General features: G+C 41.8%; 1 protein-coding gene across 1 annotated transcript in view; it reads right to left on the bottom strand.

Annotated features, from left to right (window-relative positions):
* Positions 1-268: 268 nt before the first annotated feature.
* NGRN (neugrin, neurite outgrowth associated) overlaps positions 269-17638 on the bottom strand; it is an 89052-nt gene continuing 71682 nt past the window's right edge. The window contains exon 3 of the mRNA XM_044078282.1: positions 269-1579. Within this exon, the coding sequence (XP_043934217.1) occupies positions 925-1579 (655 nt within the window). The 3' untranslated portion in view covers positions 269-924. The remainder of the gene's footprint in view (positions 1580-17638) is intronic.

Raw genomic sequence — 17638 nt, forward strand, 5'->3', positions numbered from 1 at the left:
AAGTACTATTTGTATTAATATTAAATTTCACTCCATATACTGGGTACCCTTGGAACAGCCATAAGGTAGCTCACAGGTGCCAGTGAAGATTGAGGCTCCTTGATTACTGGTCCAGTGGTGGGTCATCGCACTGCTAATGGTGCTGTTTGCACCTGTGTCCTCAGTAAATGGGCAATATTCAATAAAAGACAACCTGAATACCAAGGCGTTATTAAAAAGCAAACAAAGTAAAATGAATGAACAGGTAGAGATCACACAACAAATTAGGTTATTAATGCTTTTAGTAATATGTAATTACACTTTATTCAAAAATATTATAAACCAACACAGCTGAAAGTATAATGTTCTGTTTTTACATATTCCAATTTGCTGTCTTAATTTGCATTTTATACAATGAAGTTCTTGTTGAAGCACAGCTCTAAAAGGACAGTTCTGTACATGATATGTTCAGCTTTCAAAGCTAAGTAGGGGTCATGTAAGTGTGAGAAGAGGCACAAAATTCATCAATTTCTGACTAGTGCACTAAGCATTTTCTTAGTTTAATGTTAACTGTTTTCTAATAATTAACACAAGAAAGGTGATGTGCTGTACCCCTTAGAAAACAGGTGACTTTCTCACGTGTCAAGACTCAAATTTCACACACACATCTGTAAATACAGTAGACAGTATCAGGAAAGTGGCCAACAGACTGTGGTCTTTACGCCAACCTGTCCACAGTATACCGCATCTGTGATTCTTAAAATTCCCCTCTTCCACCATTCATTATCTGCAATCTTTCATGGTGCCCACTCTCATCACTTCTGATGATGAGTTTCAGGGTCTCATCAATCTTCATTTCTGTGGAGGAACTGAGGGTCCGGAATGAAAAAATCTACAATTGTAAACCCTTCCTAATTAGAGTCTCAAAATATTTTGAAAATGCATTCAGATTCTGTACAGAAAAACTCCACTGCTGTCATAAAATTCATTCCCCTTCTGAACAACTTCAGTTTTGTCACCTACTCCGCTTTCTGCAAGTAGTTCCAATTCTTCTTCACATAGGACCATCCCATCCCATACCTCCTCGTTCTGAATTTCATTTTCCACTTCCTGTGGATCCACAAACTCATCTGAGAGTCTGTCTTGCACAATACTGCCTTCTTGCATTTTAGACTGCTTGAGTTTAACTCCACTGTCCATCAATGAGGCACTTGTTCCAGTTTTTATGGTCTGACCAACAGCTGTTGTTTGCTGTAATGCGGAAGTCATTAATGACACATTCAAACCTACCTGTTTCTCTTTATACACATTCATTTTAGAACGTTCTTTGTGCTTTTCACTGATAGTAACAGCTGTCTGACTGGCTGACAGCTGCTGCATTCCTGGAGGTAGCTGCTTCCTACGTTCACTTCCTGGGGCGACTAATTTTGTTTCTTTATTTACAGTGGCTGCTTTTATTTTGGAATCCTGTTTCTTCTGTCTCTCAAGCTCTGGTAAAAACTTGCTTTTTAAAATTCTATGTATAATATCAGGACTCACATTAAACCCTTCAGCCAGGCGTGCCACTGTCCACTCTTCTGGCAATTCCTGCTTTAAAAACCTGAGGACAAGAGTCAAGTAAATATTAAGAAGAACTGCATCAAAAATAATAAATACATTTTAAGAATGCATGTAAAATAATCCACATTTTAATACACATAAAAATGACAGTTCCTTCTAACTGTTCCATCCTCCCCCCAAAAAAACAATAATAAGCAGTTTAGCCAGCTCTGTGACTTTCTTATCAAACATAACTTCCAAAGGACTTGGCTTTATAGGTGAAAATTTATAATGTTGAGAAATTAAGGAATGTAACAAAAGAAAGACAATGAAGAATTCCAAACAAAACAGAAGGAAATGGGTGAGGCATTCATAAAAGCAATGGCATATGCAGAAGAGCTACTTTAAGGGAATTTCTCTTTCTATAAAAGAGAATGAAACAAGACTATGGGAAAGACAGCAAATGGAAAATGGATGAAAGTTGGGAAGATCAGAAGACAAAAAAACCGTCTCGCCCACTACGGCCTGTTCGCCTGTAAGCCCTTTCCAAGCCGCCAACTGCGGATTACGTCGGTCGGGGGTTGTCTCTCAACAGTTTTTCGTTTTTTTCATCAGCGTACATTTATTCCGGATCTACTCGACCCACCAAACGTTAAAAAAAGCGCGAAAGCCGACCGACGCGGTCGTCCACGGTCGGACGAAAACCCCCACGAAGCAGCGGGTCGAGTCTAAAAAAGTCTAATCCAAGCCTAATCCATGACTACTACCGAGACTACTGCTACCTCGCACCTTACTCTTTAACGGCACCCTGAAGTACTTGCTGTGGTTCCTAGTGATTTATCAGACACCATCCCCTTTTGATGTTCCCAGCCCTACCCTGCAGCCACCCCTAGCTGCAGCCTGCTAGGCTAAGGGCAGGCTATGGGCCAAATCTGTTAAATCAGTGCCTGTAAAGCCCAGCCACACAGGCCCTCACAGGCCCACTTCAAGTTCACAAATGCTTACTTTGGCAGAAGATTTATTTAATTATCTGCCCCAGACCCAATCTCCTCAGCCCCCAGACCCTCAGCCCCAGCAGAGAGAGAGAGAGAGAAGAGCCCCGAGCCAGAGTCCTCTGATGATTCAGATGATTACAGACTCAGACATAGACCAGCCAGAGGGCTTTTTTTTCTATGAGAGATTCATGTCCCTGAAGAATCATTCCTGCCTCTCCCCCAGAGAGGAATTTTCCCTTGGGAAAACTTACACACCATGAGAGAGAGGGATTCCAACAGGAGGGAAGAGATTTCAGATTCAAGAAAAGGCTGCACTTACTACATGCACTTACCACTAGGCCCCCTTAGCTATACCTCCTGTACTGCCTGTGACGCATTTAATGATGTTTCTGCTGCACTGCTTCTGATTCTCCAGCTCCAGCCCTGCCCAGATAGATTTTACAGGGTGCCAGACACTCATCACCATCACCACAAGGCCCCACTTGCAGATCCCCCAACTATATCCCAGGGGGGCAAGGCAGTAACCTCCGACCACAGCAAAAACCCTATTCCTTCTGAAAGGGAAATCCAGGTTAGAGAGATGGGGGAAAAAGTTTACACCTCTGCTTACATCTTCTTTCTGAATATCTCTGCTCAGCATGCATGAAGACAGGCAAGGGTCATTAGCCAATATTAATGCCCAATGTAAGACGTCTGATCTCAGTTTTGCCAAAGAAGAAACGCTCCTTGAATTTTATAAACTAATGGTGTACAGTGCAAAGGGACCTATTGGTATTCAACACCAAAAAGCAGCCGTGGAGACAGTGGTTTCAAAGTCCAAAACCATATAGAAACAAAACAAAAAAACACTAAGTAAACATGCCAAGCACTTAACAGTACCAAAATTCCATTTACTCAAGTCGAATAAATGGAATTTTGGTACTGTATGTGCTTGGGGTGTTTACTTAGTGATTTTTGTTTCTATACAACTTGTTGATATTCCCCATACATTTTTAGAAGAACTTTCTGAAAAAAGAAAGTACAATTATGTGAACACATTGGCCATAACCATATATGTTTAAGTAGTTTTCATGACATATGGGAAACAGCCACTGGAGACATCCACATAGCTGACAAGATGCCATAAACTCTGTGGATGGTGAGGTGCAGGCTGGCCACTCTTCAGCATTGAAACACAAGACAACATTCCAGATAAAAAGCACAGTCTGACTGCCCTATCCTCTAGTAATTTTTTTGCCACAGAACAGCTAAAGAAGATATGCTTGGGAGAGGAAAAAGTACCCATTGCTTGTTTATTAACAAGAAAAGAAATCATGCGTCTGTACACATATCAGTTGACTGTTATAAAGCCATCAGACTAAGTTACAGGAAAAAAAAAAAACATGGCGACCTCCCAAATAAAACATTCACTGAAGAAACGCATGCTACCATGACCTTTTGTAAAGGGAGGGTGGAGGCAAGACTCTCTCTAATGTATATATCCATTATCCATCTCCCTCATGAGCATAGTCATCACCCCTCCCTTTTCCCATTTTTCCACTTGGGGTCGGGGTGTCGTGTTAACTGTCGCCATCTCTCTTGATTCAATATTACACTCCTGCCTTCTTTGACACTCATGCCCGACGGTCGCAAATCTTCTCTCACACAATCCATACACCTCTTTGGTGAACTCCCTCATTCCCGCTTTCCTTCTTCCTGTCTGTCCCAAATCTTCTTCACCAGGATTGTCTTCTGCTTTTCTACACGTGCCCAAACCACCGTAATCTGTTCTTGTGGATCTTTTCTGCAATTGGAGCTACTTTAGCTTCTGCTCTTATGTCCTCATTTCTTCATCTGTGACATTGTGCATCCTACCACCCTTCTCAGGCACTTAATTTCTATCACCTCTAGCTTCCTCATCTGCTCTGCCTGTACTACCTAGGTTTCTGTATCCTATAGTAGTACTGATCGCAGCACTGTTTTATGCACCTTACTCTTCAGTTTCTTTGACATTCTGCCAGTTGGCTACAGCCCCTCTGAATTTAGCTTTGACCTTTTCATTTAGGTTTCCCTTCTCCCCAACTACCCCTTCTAAATACTTGAAGTGGTTAACCTGTTTCACTGTCTTCCCTTCCATCTCAGTTCTCATCTTCTTCTGATTTCCCCAATTTTGCTGCCATTACCACGGTTTTATTTGTACTTAGATGTTCGTCATGTTACCCTGCTGCAGTCATCACACTTGGGTTATCCTGTCGTCAGGCAGTCCCGCAGTCGGCCGGAATTCCAAAGTCTTGGTCCGGCGTCGGTTGCTGTCGCTTCTTCCCTGACGTCAGTGTGCCAGGGGTATATGTATATATATATATATATATATATATATGCATCCAACGCCATTTTCTTCAGTCTTTCTTGCAGCGCGGTGCCCAAAGCAGAAGCAGTTTGCAAGTGCCGGTCGGCCGACTCCTGAGATTTTCGAAGTCGAATTTCAGATCCGAAGTCTTCAATAAAGCTAAGTACCCCGTTGGGGAAACTTTTCTTGCCTCAGACCGATGTCAGAAAAAGTTAACAATTGTATTTCTTGTGGGAAGCAAATACCTCATAAGGATTTTCATTCTTACTGCATACCTTGCCTAGGCCCAGACCACGACATCACTGGTTGTAGTTTTTGTGCTAGGTTTAATAAGCGTACTATTAAAAGACGCTTTGACTTTGCACGACACTACTTCGGTAGAAAATTTAACTACACTATGCCGTCGGAACAATCGACTACCGGCGTGCACAAAAAACGCAAGGATAAGGACAGGCAGCCTAGACCCAAGCCAGACTCTGAGGCCTCGGCTTGTCCGGTCTCCGGTTCACCGGTCTTCAGTGAGGCTCCGACGCAGCCCCTGACTACCGCAGATCTGGAACCCGAGACCGCTTCAGAGCTTTTGTCGGAAAGTACTAGGCCGACGCAGCCATTTTGTTTAGCCCCTACCGACGACACTGCTGATAAAGATGTCGGTACTGCAGAAACACCTTTGGTTTCTGAAGGCGTCTTCAGAACGACGATGCTCATCATAAAAACGTATCCTAAGACTAAGACTCCTATTAAACCTAAAAAGACTGCACTTCAGTCTCCAGTTCAAGGCCCCATGCCTAAGAAACAGATGCTCAAAATGGCTGAAGATTTGATCTCTTTAATCAGGGGTTCCCAACCCCCAACAAGTGTCTATTTCCTCAGGCTCCTCTGAGGACCAAGATTATTCCTTCTCCCCTATTGAATATTCTGATGCTGAGGATTCTATTCCCTCAGCATCTCCTCCTGAAGACTACTCCTTTGGGGAAACTTTATACACTACGAGGGAACATTTTCACTGGGAAGGTCAGGACTACTCTGACTCAAAGAAAAGACTCAGAGTTTCTTTTACTCCCCCAGCACAGACCACTTGCCATCCCCCCAGTTTTAGACATTGTGGATGATGTTTACTTAGAATCCAGTTTTAACCCAGATTCTTTGCCGCCTGCACCAGCCAAACCTGACAGATACTATAGAGTGCCTGATTCCCACAAATTCCTTTATAAAAGCCCTGTTGCTGATCCAGAGACCATCTCCTAGGGTCCCAAAGGGGCTAAGGCTTCTATGGCAAAAAATCCTGTACCCTCTGAAAGGGACTCCAGAGCACTAGACAGGTGGGGGAAAAAGGTTTACACCTCAGCCTAGCTATGACGGCACTAAATTGCCAATTCCACATGCTAAAATATCAGCAATTTCTAATGTCTCAGTTAAAACAAAAAATTAGCACACTCCCTCAGCAGTCTGAATTGAAAGAAATGCAGGATCTCTTGCATGCAACTGAACAGGTAGGCAAACATACTTTACAATGTGGGTTTGATTCTTTGGAGGCTTCCTGCAGAGCAGCTGTCACTGGGTCTGTTATACGTAGGCATGCTTGGTTAAAGAAACAAACTCTGCCTGATCATGTTAAAGCAAAGCCTAGATGCTCCCTTACAACAGGATGTTCTTTTTGGAGTTAAAGCAGAAGTCGTCTTAACTCATTAACCCTGACTACCGTCTCATGGCGCCTCTGTGCTTAACACAGAGCACGCTGTGAGATGGTAGAAAATGCATATGTTTACACCAGAGTGCCTTCTCCTAGTGCCAGTGACTTTGCTTGCATATTCTAACTCCGCTCGTGAAAATTAAGTTGAAAAAGTAACTGAACTTTGTCAGTTACCTAGTTAACTTAAGTTTCAGAGTGGAGTTTCATGTTGTTCATGTGTAACTTTACTGACAGAATCGACTTGCAAACCACCCTGTATTTTCCTCCCAACAACAAGCCGATTTAGGTTGCATTTCATCAAGGAACACGTGTTAGCCAATCTGAGTCACCTATTTAAACACCTCCACCCCACTCCCCCGACTGTGTTCCTTCCAAATAAATAGAGGGTCTTAGAGTTGATATTCCCTTTGCTTTTCTGCACTGTGAGCACTTTACTTCTACATTCCTTTGCTTATCGTGCCGTTCCGGTAGTGTCACGGTCTCCAAAGAAAAAGCTGAAACCGAGAGTCATTGGTTTTTCACCTCCGAGCCTGCCCAATTCTTCATTATGGTAAGATAGTCTAATTATACAGCTGCCGTCCATTTTTTTTTCTCATGCTGTGGTTGTCCGGTTATAGACTGGCAGAATTGATATCCTGTCTACATTAGCTACTAGGCATAACTTTTGTTATAACGGTTGTACAAGCAGTATGATTTTATTCAGAAAGTTCGCTCACTAAAATGTTTACGGATACATGCATTAAAATCATGTGAACAGCTCGCAATATTTTGTGATGTATTCATTACATTTGTAGCAGAGATGCAGAAAGCTAGAGCTGTAACACTGCATATTTTACATAAATCGCCAGTACTGTGTCTATGGTCGGCCTGGGTTGAAACGGAGCCCTAAGGCAAACAGGTCAGTGGTGCTCTCCCCTATCTAGTTAGGAGCCCTACTTATTCGTGTCTTGGCGTGATTGCAAGTATTCAGTACATCTTTGTAAACCTTCAAGCTAACTGTGCTGTTTCTCATTTAGCTGTAAACCATGTACATTTTTTTTTCTTGCGCATCAAAAATTTATTAACGGTTACAACTGTGTTTCTCATCAAGGTAAGGCCTTAAAGCTCGGTGACTCCTCGTCTAAGTGTTTTGGGGATGTGTACTTTAGCTGCACCCTATGGTCTTCTAAAATGCATATTGCGTTGGTGGAAGATAAACGAGTTGCTGACATATCAAACTTTGGACCAGTAAACACAACCTCCGTCGAGTGAATTTTTTCCATACTAAGTCAAGATGCAGTAAGGAAAAGCAGGTACTCAGTTTTTCCATTGTACGGTGAAAAGGTCAGTAGGTCGTTTCCGATGGCAAACTGAAAAGGCAGTTTTGTTGCAGCGGTAATAGGTGATTGCAGCACTGATTTTGCATTTAAATGCATTATGAACTTTCGGCAGCTCTACTATGTTACGGTAGTATGTGTTTAATGGCAATATTTTCTTAGGAGAAGCTGTTTACAGTGGTTTCAGTCTTTGGCTGGATAGGTCAGATGTGGTGTAAAATAAACTGTTCAAAAGTGCTGCCATGCCTTATCATTATCTGTTCTGATTTCATGCGCATTGACATTTATATTTTCATGGTTATTTGATTCGCTTGCACTTGAAAGCAGGTACAGAGACGCACCACAGTTACAGAAATTGTGGCCTTGATGTACTAATGACCAATTTTATCTTAGTGTTGCCCAGTTCTGCCTTTATCTTGCGCTGCTGTCGATAGGCATACCCCTTGTCTTTTGCAACCCGTCGTGTACAGAATATTTTACTGGGTCATGTTTGTGATATGTAAAAGTAATGTATTGTAAGAGAGTTTTCATGAATGCTTCTCTTGATATGCTGCAAAGCACTTCCATTGAATTGCCGGAGAGGGGGCAGGCTGTGTCTCAAATTCAGGTCTGATGTGGATGTACGGGTGTGCAATATGTAGGAATGGTGAAACTGTCTCACCAGTTATGAGTGATGTTTGAGCCTAATCTGGAAATTACAAGAGCAAGTTTTTTTTTTTACAGATATAATTTTCTAACATAAATACAAGACTTGATATCATAGTATTAGATCAGTCATTTGGAATACAGTGTGAGCATGTATCACAAGTTAGTGATAGTGAAAGTCAGGAATATTTGTGTTTGGTCTTGTTGAGTCTGCTGGCAACAAAAAATAATGTTTTGGCAATTTCCATGGCTTTGCATAAAAGGCTAATCATAAAAATGATTAATAATGACATTGGAAAACTTTAGACACTCAATCCAACCCAGTTCGGTTTTGTGAAGGGAAGATCATGCCTGCCTGGTCTGGTAGACTTTGAGAAGTTCACCAAGGCAGTATACTAGAGCAGAACTCTGCATATTATTTACCTTGAGCTTTTGTTACAATACCTCGCTCTGGCATTAAAAAAAAAAAATCTCAGGATTATGCCTAAACCCATATGTTACACTCGTGATTGCAAGCTGTCTCTCAGGTAGAACCTAAACAAAAAGGCAACTTCTGGGAGCAGTCATAGAATCCCCTCAAGATGCTAATATCCTCTAGGAAGAGCTAATGTAGACAAATAACAGGTGCCATAGGCATGGTTTAAAAATCATTGCCACAAAATGCATTGTAGTACCCTGTTACCCCAGGAAACTGCCTCATGGATAACACACCTTAACAACAGATCCAATAGTCTAGGATTTGGGGAAGTATATGCACAGTAACATGGCTTTCAACTAGAACCTTTGTAACGTAGTGTGGCATCTTGATCTGTGGAATTCATTGGTAAACTGTACTTACCCTTATCAGACCCATCGTTTACTACAGTACCTCCTTCAGTATGCACCCAGCCAGGGTAATCCTATGGGCTAGGCTTGCAAAGGCTCCAAGGCCATTAGTCTAAGACCTATTAACTTATGTTGGTGGGTTGAAGGGGTTGCTTGGGTGAAGTGTTCATGCTGGTGGTTGCACGTACTAGGAAATGTTACTGAAGGCTTGCTTGGGGAAAAGTTTCATGGTGCATGTAGACCTAATACTAATACTAATTACCATACTAATGAGGATGTTGCTTGGAGAAATAATTGTGTATGAGGGAAGTGTTTGTGCATATGTGGTCTCTCTGCTGAAGTGACTGCTGGCCAAAATAGTTTACTGTGTCATTTTGGTGGATGCGCATACAGATTGCAAACAACTGGAGGGTTGTTGGGGACATATAGAAATTAGGTCTGCAAATTACATGGGGTTACATTACTTAGAATACAGCACAGAAATATAAATACAGTGCAATATACCAGCATATAAAACATCAGATACACCAGTCAGTAATTTATAGTTTAATGTAAAGTAAAGTAAGCAATTAATGACAAGAAATCACTTCTGCTTGTATTATTCTATTTGTGATTATACTCAGTAGTTTCATGAGTGAGATAAAAGTTATCCTTGACTACTGCCAGCATGGAGCTACCATATTTTTTGTGCAATTTTCCTGGCTTTGTCAGTCATGTGTGGAATTTAGGCTGGAGGAAGGGGTCAGTAAGTGATTCGTTTTGTTCTTGTATACTTGCACATACTACTGAAGGGGTCATTGCAGGGAATATTTCATTTTGGTTCTTGTGCATACTTGGACATACTACTGAAGGGGTCACGGGGGTGATATGTCAGTTTGTTTGTTGCGTGTATTTGTAAGGGCTGCTGAAGGGTTTATTGATGGAAATCTTGCATTCTGGTGCTTATGCATAGTAGGACAGTATGCAGAATGGGTTCTTCTGCTAGGGAGTGGTTACTTGCTAATTTTGAAAATTCAGCCTTTGTCCCACCAGATGTGCCCTAAGTAGGTCACAGATTCATATGGACTGTGTGTCATGTTTCAGTTTTGCTTTTTATACTGGGAAAACAGTAGGTTGGATGAGGCTACAGTTTTGGATTCATCCCACTAATTTTATCTTTGTTTCACTGTGCAAGGGAGAGCAGGCTTCTGGTGGTAATGACTAGGCCTTACATTACACCTGCACCAGGAATGTAATGAATGTCTACTCAACAGGTTATGTGCAGCAGTTATCACTTTTATCTGCGCATGCAGAACATTGCAGTAATGAAATGTATATGTGTATCAGGGAAGTGCTTGTGCATACATGGTCTCACTGCTGAAGTGACTGCTGGGCCAATTTGTGTCATTTTGTTGCCCGTGCATATAGAATGCAAACAATTGGAGGGGTTACTGGGGACACATAGAAAGTCAGTCTGCAAATTGCATTGGGTTACATCACTTCTGCTTGTATTATTCTATTTGTGATTATACTGCCTGAGTGAGATAAAGGTTACGACTAGGTGACTACGGACAGCATGGAGCTACAGATGCTACTGAGTCTGTGTTACATAACAGCTGCACAATTTAATATAATGAATGCCTACTCAACAGGTTATGTGCAGCAATTATCACCTGTGTTTCAGCATTCATACCTTTGGCAGTAATGAAAGGAAGGTCATTATCACATTAGCAATATGTGCAGTTACAATACAGCAGTTAGTCATTATCACTTTTCTGGGAAAAGTCTCAGCTGCTGTAACTGTTACTCACATAAGTAGAAGTCGTTATCACTTTGATGAATGCACAAGCCAGGTTGTGTTTTTTCTCTGCTTGGAGTCATTGTAAGCAACCCCCCTCATTCTTCATCAACTGCCTACCCTCCTAATATATATATATGTATGTACATATATACATTGGTCACACACACACACACACACACACATATATATATATATATACATATAAAAATTTTGGTGATTGTGCGTATCTCAACATTTTCCTGAAGGGGTCATTTGGGTGACTGTTTCACACATAGTAATAAAGATGTTGGTAGGGGAAATAACTCATTTGTGTACCAGGGAAGTGCTTGTGCATACATGGTCAGACTGCTGAAAATTGTAATACAGATACAGTGTAACAAGTATAGGTTATCTATAGCTCAGGTTTCAGTGATGGTTATTATAATTTGTTGTTTATGTATCAAGCTTTCAAGAATAATTTATTATCTGTTAACAATATGCACATACTGCATTGAGGAAAACTGATGGGTCTTATTGTAACCAGAGTGATAGTCAGATGCGATAACTGGAATTATTACTTTTGTGACTAATTCTCACATTGATGAACCAGATAGGTTTGCCATTTTTGCTTGTATTACTGTACTTCTGCTAGTACTCAGTAGCTGGGCATGTTTCCATGCTTTGTCAGTCATGGGTGGAAATTAGGTGGTAGGAGGAAGGGCTCAGTAACATCCAAGTGTTATACTATTTTGACTGCTTCTGAATGCATTTCAGTTTTGTTAGGACTCGGGTTATGGAAATTATGTTTTTCATATTTTGTTACATGACTTTGCAAGGGAGAATGTCAGTGTGCTAAGTAATACCTCATTTTGAAGACAGTATTGATAGTTCTAACATGGTAAAAGAATTGTGGCCGTATGTTGCACACACGCAGATATCAAAGCTTGTTTTGGATTTAGGTTATGGAAATTATGATTTTTTTCCATATTTTGGTAAATAACTTTGCAAGGGAGCATCTGAATGTGCTAAGTAATACCTCATTTTGAAGACCGTATTGATAGTTCCAACATGGTAAAAGAATGGTGCCTGTATGTTGTACTCATCTGCAAATATCAAAGTTTGTTTTGGATTTAGGTTATGGAAATTATTTCTTTTCATATTTTGGTACATAACTTTGCAAGGGAGCATCTGAGTGTGCAAAGTAATACCTCATTTTGAAGACAGTATTGATAGTTCCAACATGGCAAAAGAATGGTGCCTGTATGTTGTACACATGTGCAATTATCAAAGTTGGTTTCGGACTTAGGTTATGGAAATTATGATTTTTTTCATATTTTGCTAAATAACTTTGCAAGGGAGCATGTTAGTGTGTCAAATAATACCTCATTTTGAGGACAGTGTTACTCCTTACAACATGGTAAAATAAATGTGTCTGTGCTCTGTACACATGTACAGATATCACAATTTGTTTTGTCTTGTATGATTATGAGAATTATATTTCCAATACTTCTCATTATTATGCCCATATCTTTGCAAGGGAGCATAGGGCTCACACAAATGATGCATCATTTTGAAGCTGATATTCAGATGCACAACTTCTACACTGATATGTAGGCTCTGTCTGCTACAGGTAAGGAGATATTATGCTTTGTTTATTTATCAATTATGAGATTGACAGACAGGGGTCCAGGAAAGTAAATAATGTGGGAAGAAATAGCTAGGGAATTGTTATGGCTAGGCTTGTATAGGGCCTAGGGCTGATAGCCTAGTACCAACCTATGAACCTATAATATAATAATCATATTTCTGTGAATATCTCAAGAAAGGAGCATCACACAGTAATGGTTAAGGTATCATTTTAAAGCCGACATTCATACTAACAAATTAAATTAAAATTGCATGGGTCTGCATGGTACATTGACCAAGATATTGTGCTTTGCTTTTCCAAAAAGGTAAAAAATATGTACAATATCAATATTCCTTGCCAAATATTTAATAATGACTTTGATATGCACTATCAACATTTACACTGTTGGAAAGGTCAGTGTCTGCTGAACAACTTTCGTGTTTACATTTTTAGTCTAGCTCTTATAGTTAAAGAGTTATGAACATTTGTTTTCTGTATTGTATTAGAAATGGATTTTCTGAAAATGAGCTCAGGCTGCACTGTTGTTCCTATGGTGGAATTAAGCAGGCAGCTTTTTCAGAGCTGCTTCGGAGTGAATGAGTTAAAGAAAATGGAGGATAAGGCAAAATCTATGCAGACAGTCAAAGATTTTCTACAGGTACAGCCCCCTCGCTTCAGCAGAAATTGGCCAACAAAAAATTGGTCCTTTCCAGCTACTGACAGACCACAGAGGGGTAAATACAGACGTCCAAGAGGTAGAGGACAACCACAAGCCCAGTACAAACCTTGACAATGGGGCACTGCAACACAGAAGGGAGGAGAATGCAGGTCCCAGACTACCAGAAGGCAAACTCAATGACTTGCACCTCATTTGGCCAAACACTCTCTTGACAGCCCCCTTGGGAGGAAAACTCGCACTTTTTTCAGATAACTGGCACATTGTCACAAAGGACAAATGGGTCCTAGACATAATTTCATGAGGATACAGATTCCATTTTCACACCTTGCCAATGAAAAGAGGAATGCCAAACCTACCACAAAATCAATGGGCAGAGGCACAAAAACAAATTACAGCTCTCATGGACATGAGAGCCATTCAACTGGTACCTACTCAAGAGCAAGGCCAAGGATTTTACTCAAGACTCTTTCTAGTTCTCAGAAAGGACAATGCCTGGAGACCAATTCTGGACCTTTCAATTCTAAACACCTTCTTACAAGTACCCAAATTCAAGATGCTAACACTACAGCAGCTTCTTCCCATGTTGGGCAAGAAAGCATGGCTAGTAACGTTGGACCTCAAGGAGGCATACCTGCATGTCCCTATCAGACAAAGTTGCAGAAGATACCTCCGCTTCATTGCAGGTTCATCCCATTACCAATTCTCTGCACTGCCCTTTGGCTTATCTACTGCGCCCAGGGTCTTCACAAAATGCCTGGCACCAGTAATTGCATACTGCAGACAAAGAGGAATTGAAATATACCCATACCTGGACGACTGCCTCATCCAAGCAGAAAGCAAGGACATCCTCTTACAACATCTGGCTTTTGTAAAACATCTTTGCCTGGGGTACACAGTAAACGAAAAGAAATCAAAACTAATACCCTCACAAAATATGACATTCCTGGGTGCCAGCTTGAATACAACGGCCCAGAAGGCTTACCTGATGCCATACAAACTACAACTGACTCAATTTTTCAAAACAATGGCAACAAAGACCCAACTACCTGCAAGAAAAATTCTGCAGGCCTTGGGCTTCATGGCATCTTGCATACTACTAATACCATTTGCAAAGCTGCATATGAGGAAATTACAGTGGTACCTAAAAAGCGTATGGTCTCAACACAGCCACAGCTTGGACACAATAATATCTCTCATTCCCTGCCTACAACAGGAATTTCTATGGTGGTCACAGGCATGTCACCTCAACAAGGGTCAGCCTTTCACCTTGCCCCCAGCCAGGCAAACTATGACAACAGATGCATCGGACTACGCCTGGGGGGCACACATGGCAGGACAGTGCGTTCAAGGCATATGGTCTGCAGATCAAAGGAATCTGCACATCAATCAAAAAGAGATGCTAGCTGTACAGAATGCTCTGACAGCCTTCAAGAATCTATTACATCCAGGACAACTTACAATAAGGACGGACAACACCACAGTAATGTGGTACACAAACAAACAAGGGGGTACGCACTCCTACCCTCTATGCAGGCAAGCAATGACCTTGTGGAACACAGCTCTGGCTTACCAAGTTCAGTTACAAGCTCAATTCCTGCCAGGAAAAACACATTGGCAGACAACCTCAGCAGAAACATCATGGATCCCCACGAGTGGAAACTGGATCCACAAGTGTTTGCAATGATAACTCAAAAATGGGGCCTTCCAGACATAGACCTGTTTGCCAGTCGTCAAAACTATTAACTAACAAATTTTGTACAAGGACACTGCACCATCAAGCTTGGAAAGTGGACGCACTCTCATTCAGTTGGAAAAACCTGACAGTATATGCCTTCACTCCATTGCCTCTTCTCACAAACGTGCTTCTGAAAATCAGACAGGAGAGACCATGACTGATACTCATAGCCCCAGACTGGCCACTCCAGCACTGGTACCCACTATTGAGGAATATGGCCCAGGGCCCACCTTGGATTTTACCACAAATTGCCCATTTGCTCACACAGCAAAACAATCAGATTCTTCACAGCCAGCTCAAAACCTTAAATCTGGCTGCATGGCAAATCACCTAAACATCCAGCCAGCTCCTCTTTCCCAAGCAGTTATGGATGTTATTCTGGAAGCTAGGAGGCCCAGCACCAGGAAGGCCTATTCGGATAAATGGAAAAGGTTTTGCGCCTGGAACCAAGCTAAAGGCCAAAACACACTTCAGCCTCACATGCCTCAGATTCTACAGTATTTAACTGAGATGTTGCACAAAGGAATTTCTTTTTCTTCCATTAAAATCCATGCATCAGCTATTTCTGCCCACTACAACTCGGATCCACCCTTATTTTCCCATCCACTTCTAAGGCAGTTTCTCAGAGGGGAAAAAACATTAGGCCCCCCAGGAGAGCACCCACACCAACATGGGACCTCAATTTTGTTCTGGAAAAACTTAAGCTACCTCCCTTTGAACCAGCTTCTGCAGATCTATAGCCTATCATGGAAGACTGCCCTGCTGCTAGCAATAACTTCAGCTAGAAGAGTCTCAGAGCTGCAGGCACTAATGGCAGTGGAACCTTTCCTCATTTTCCATCAACTAATCTACGAACTAATCCTTCCTTCATGCCTAAGGTGGTTTCCAGTGTGGCTTTAAATCATACCATCCACTTACCCACCTTCTTCCCAAATCCACAGAACAAAGGAGAAAGACTCCTGCATTCCTTGGACATTCACAGGTAACTTCGTTACTACTTGGATAAAACTAAGGCTTTCAGGAAATCTGACCAGCTCTTTGTATCCTATGCTACAGCTTAACAAGGGAAGGTTATATCAAAACAAACCATTTCCAAATGGATAGGACATTGCATTCGTTTTTGCTATACCCATCATGGAAAACCAGTTCCTGCTACCATTAGGCCCCACTCTACCAGGGCAACAGCTACATCTACAGCCTTCCTCAGGGGGGTTCCAACCAAGGAGATTTTGGAAGCTGCACCTTGGAGTTCAGTACACACCTTTACCAAACACTATCACTTACCTCTTTACTCTAAGACTAGAGCTGGCTTCGCCACTGCAGTTCTGCAGGGCCTTCTAGCCTCCTTTAACCCTCCATAACTCCTCCACCCATCCTTAGCTTTGGGATTCTACCCAAGTGAGATGACTGCAACAGGCTAACACGATGAACATAGTACAGTTTTGTACCTACCATAAATGTAGATGTTCGAGTGTACACCCTGCTGCAGTCCAGGTTACCCTCCCTCCATCCCCTCTGATCTAACTGGCTAAATCTCTACAATACCTTCCTGATGTATTTGCTTATAGCTGGAGGGATTTTGTGTTTGTGCAAAAACTACTTAATTTGGTACTAATTACGGACCACCTTTTTGGGGGCACCGGACATCTGAGGCAAGAAAAACTGAAGAAAATGGCGTCGGACGCATTATATATACCCCTGGCGCACTGACATCAGGGAAGAAGCAACAGCAACCAACACCGGACCAAGACTTTGGAATTCCCGCCGACTGTGGGACTGCCTGATGACAGGATAACCCAAGTGTGATGACTGCAGCAGGGTGTACACTCGAACATCTACATTTTATGGTAGGTACAAAACTGTACTTTTCATCCCATGTGCCTTCAGTTTAGCATTCAATTCCCCTATCCTTTGCCGAAGTTCTTGCACAGAGTCTGCCTGTAATGTCATATTGTCCCCTCCAACCGGTTTGCTAATGTAGTCTATCATCAGTATGAACAGCAGTGGTCTCACAGCTGAACCCTGATGTACACCTACCCCCACTGGGAACCCCTCTAAGACCAAACACTGCTCATACTTGAGTCATTGGGTCCTTATACATAGGCTGCACTAATTCTACCAATGTTTCTGGGACTTTGAACCACCCCAGTACTGCCCAAATCAGCTTTCTTGATACCTTGTCATATGCTTTCTCCATGTCTAAGAATGACCAGTTGGCCTCTTTCCTCATCTCTAGCTTCTGTTCAAAAATCTATCTCACTGCAAGCATCCGATCAGTTGTGCTGGATCCTGATCTGAATCCAAACTGCTCATCTCCCATCTTACTTTTACTACTCTGCATATCTCTTTATCAGTCACCCTCTCCAGAACTTTCAAGAAATGTGACAGGAATTTGATACCACTGTCTGATAGAACAAGCTAGGTGTTGCCTTTGACCCCAGTGAGCAGACCAGTCAGAAAGCAGACTAACTACATAGCTGGCTAAGTTCCACACTTTTCACAGAACAAAATGCACTAAGC

The sequence above is a fragment of the Protopterus annectens genome, chromosome 7.part0 (assembly GCF_019279795.1).
Source record: "Protopterus annectens isolate FY-2018-M chromosome 7.part0, PAN1.0, whole genome shotgun sequence".
Lineage (NCBI taxonomy): Eukaryota > Metazoa > Chordata > Ceratodontiformes > Protopteridae > Protopterus > Protopterus annectens.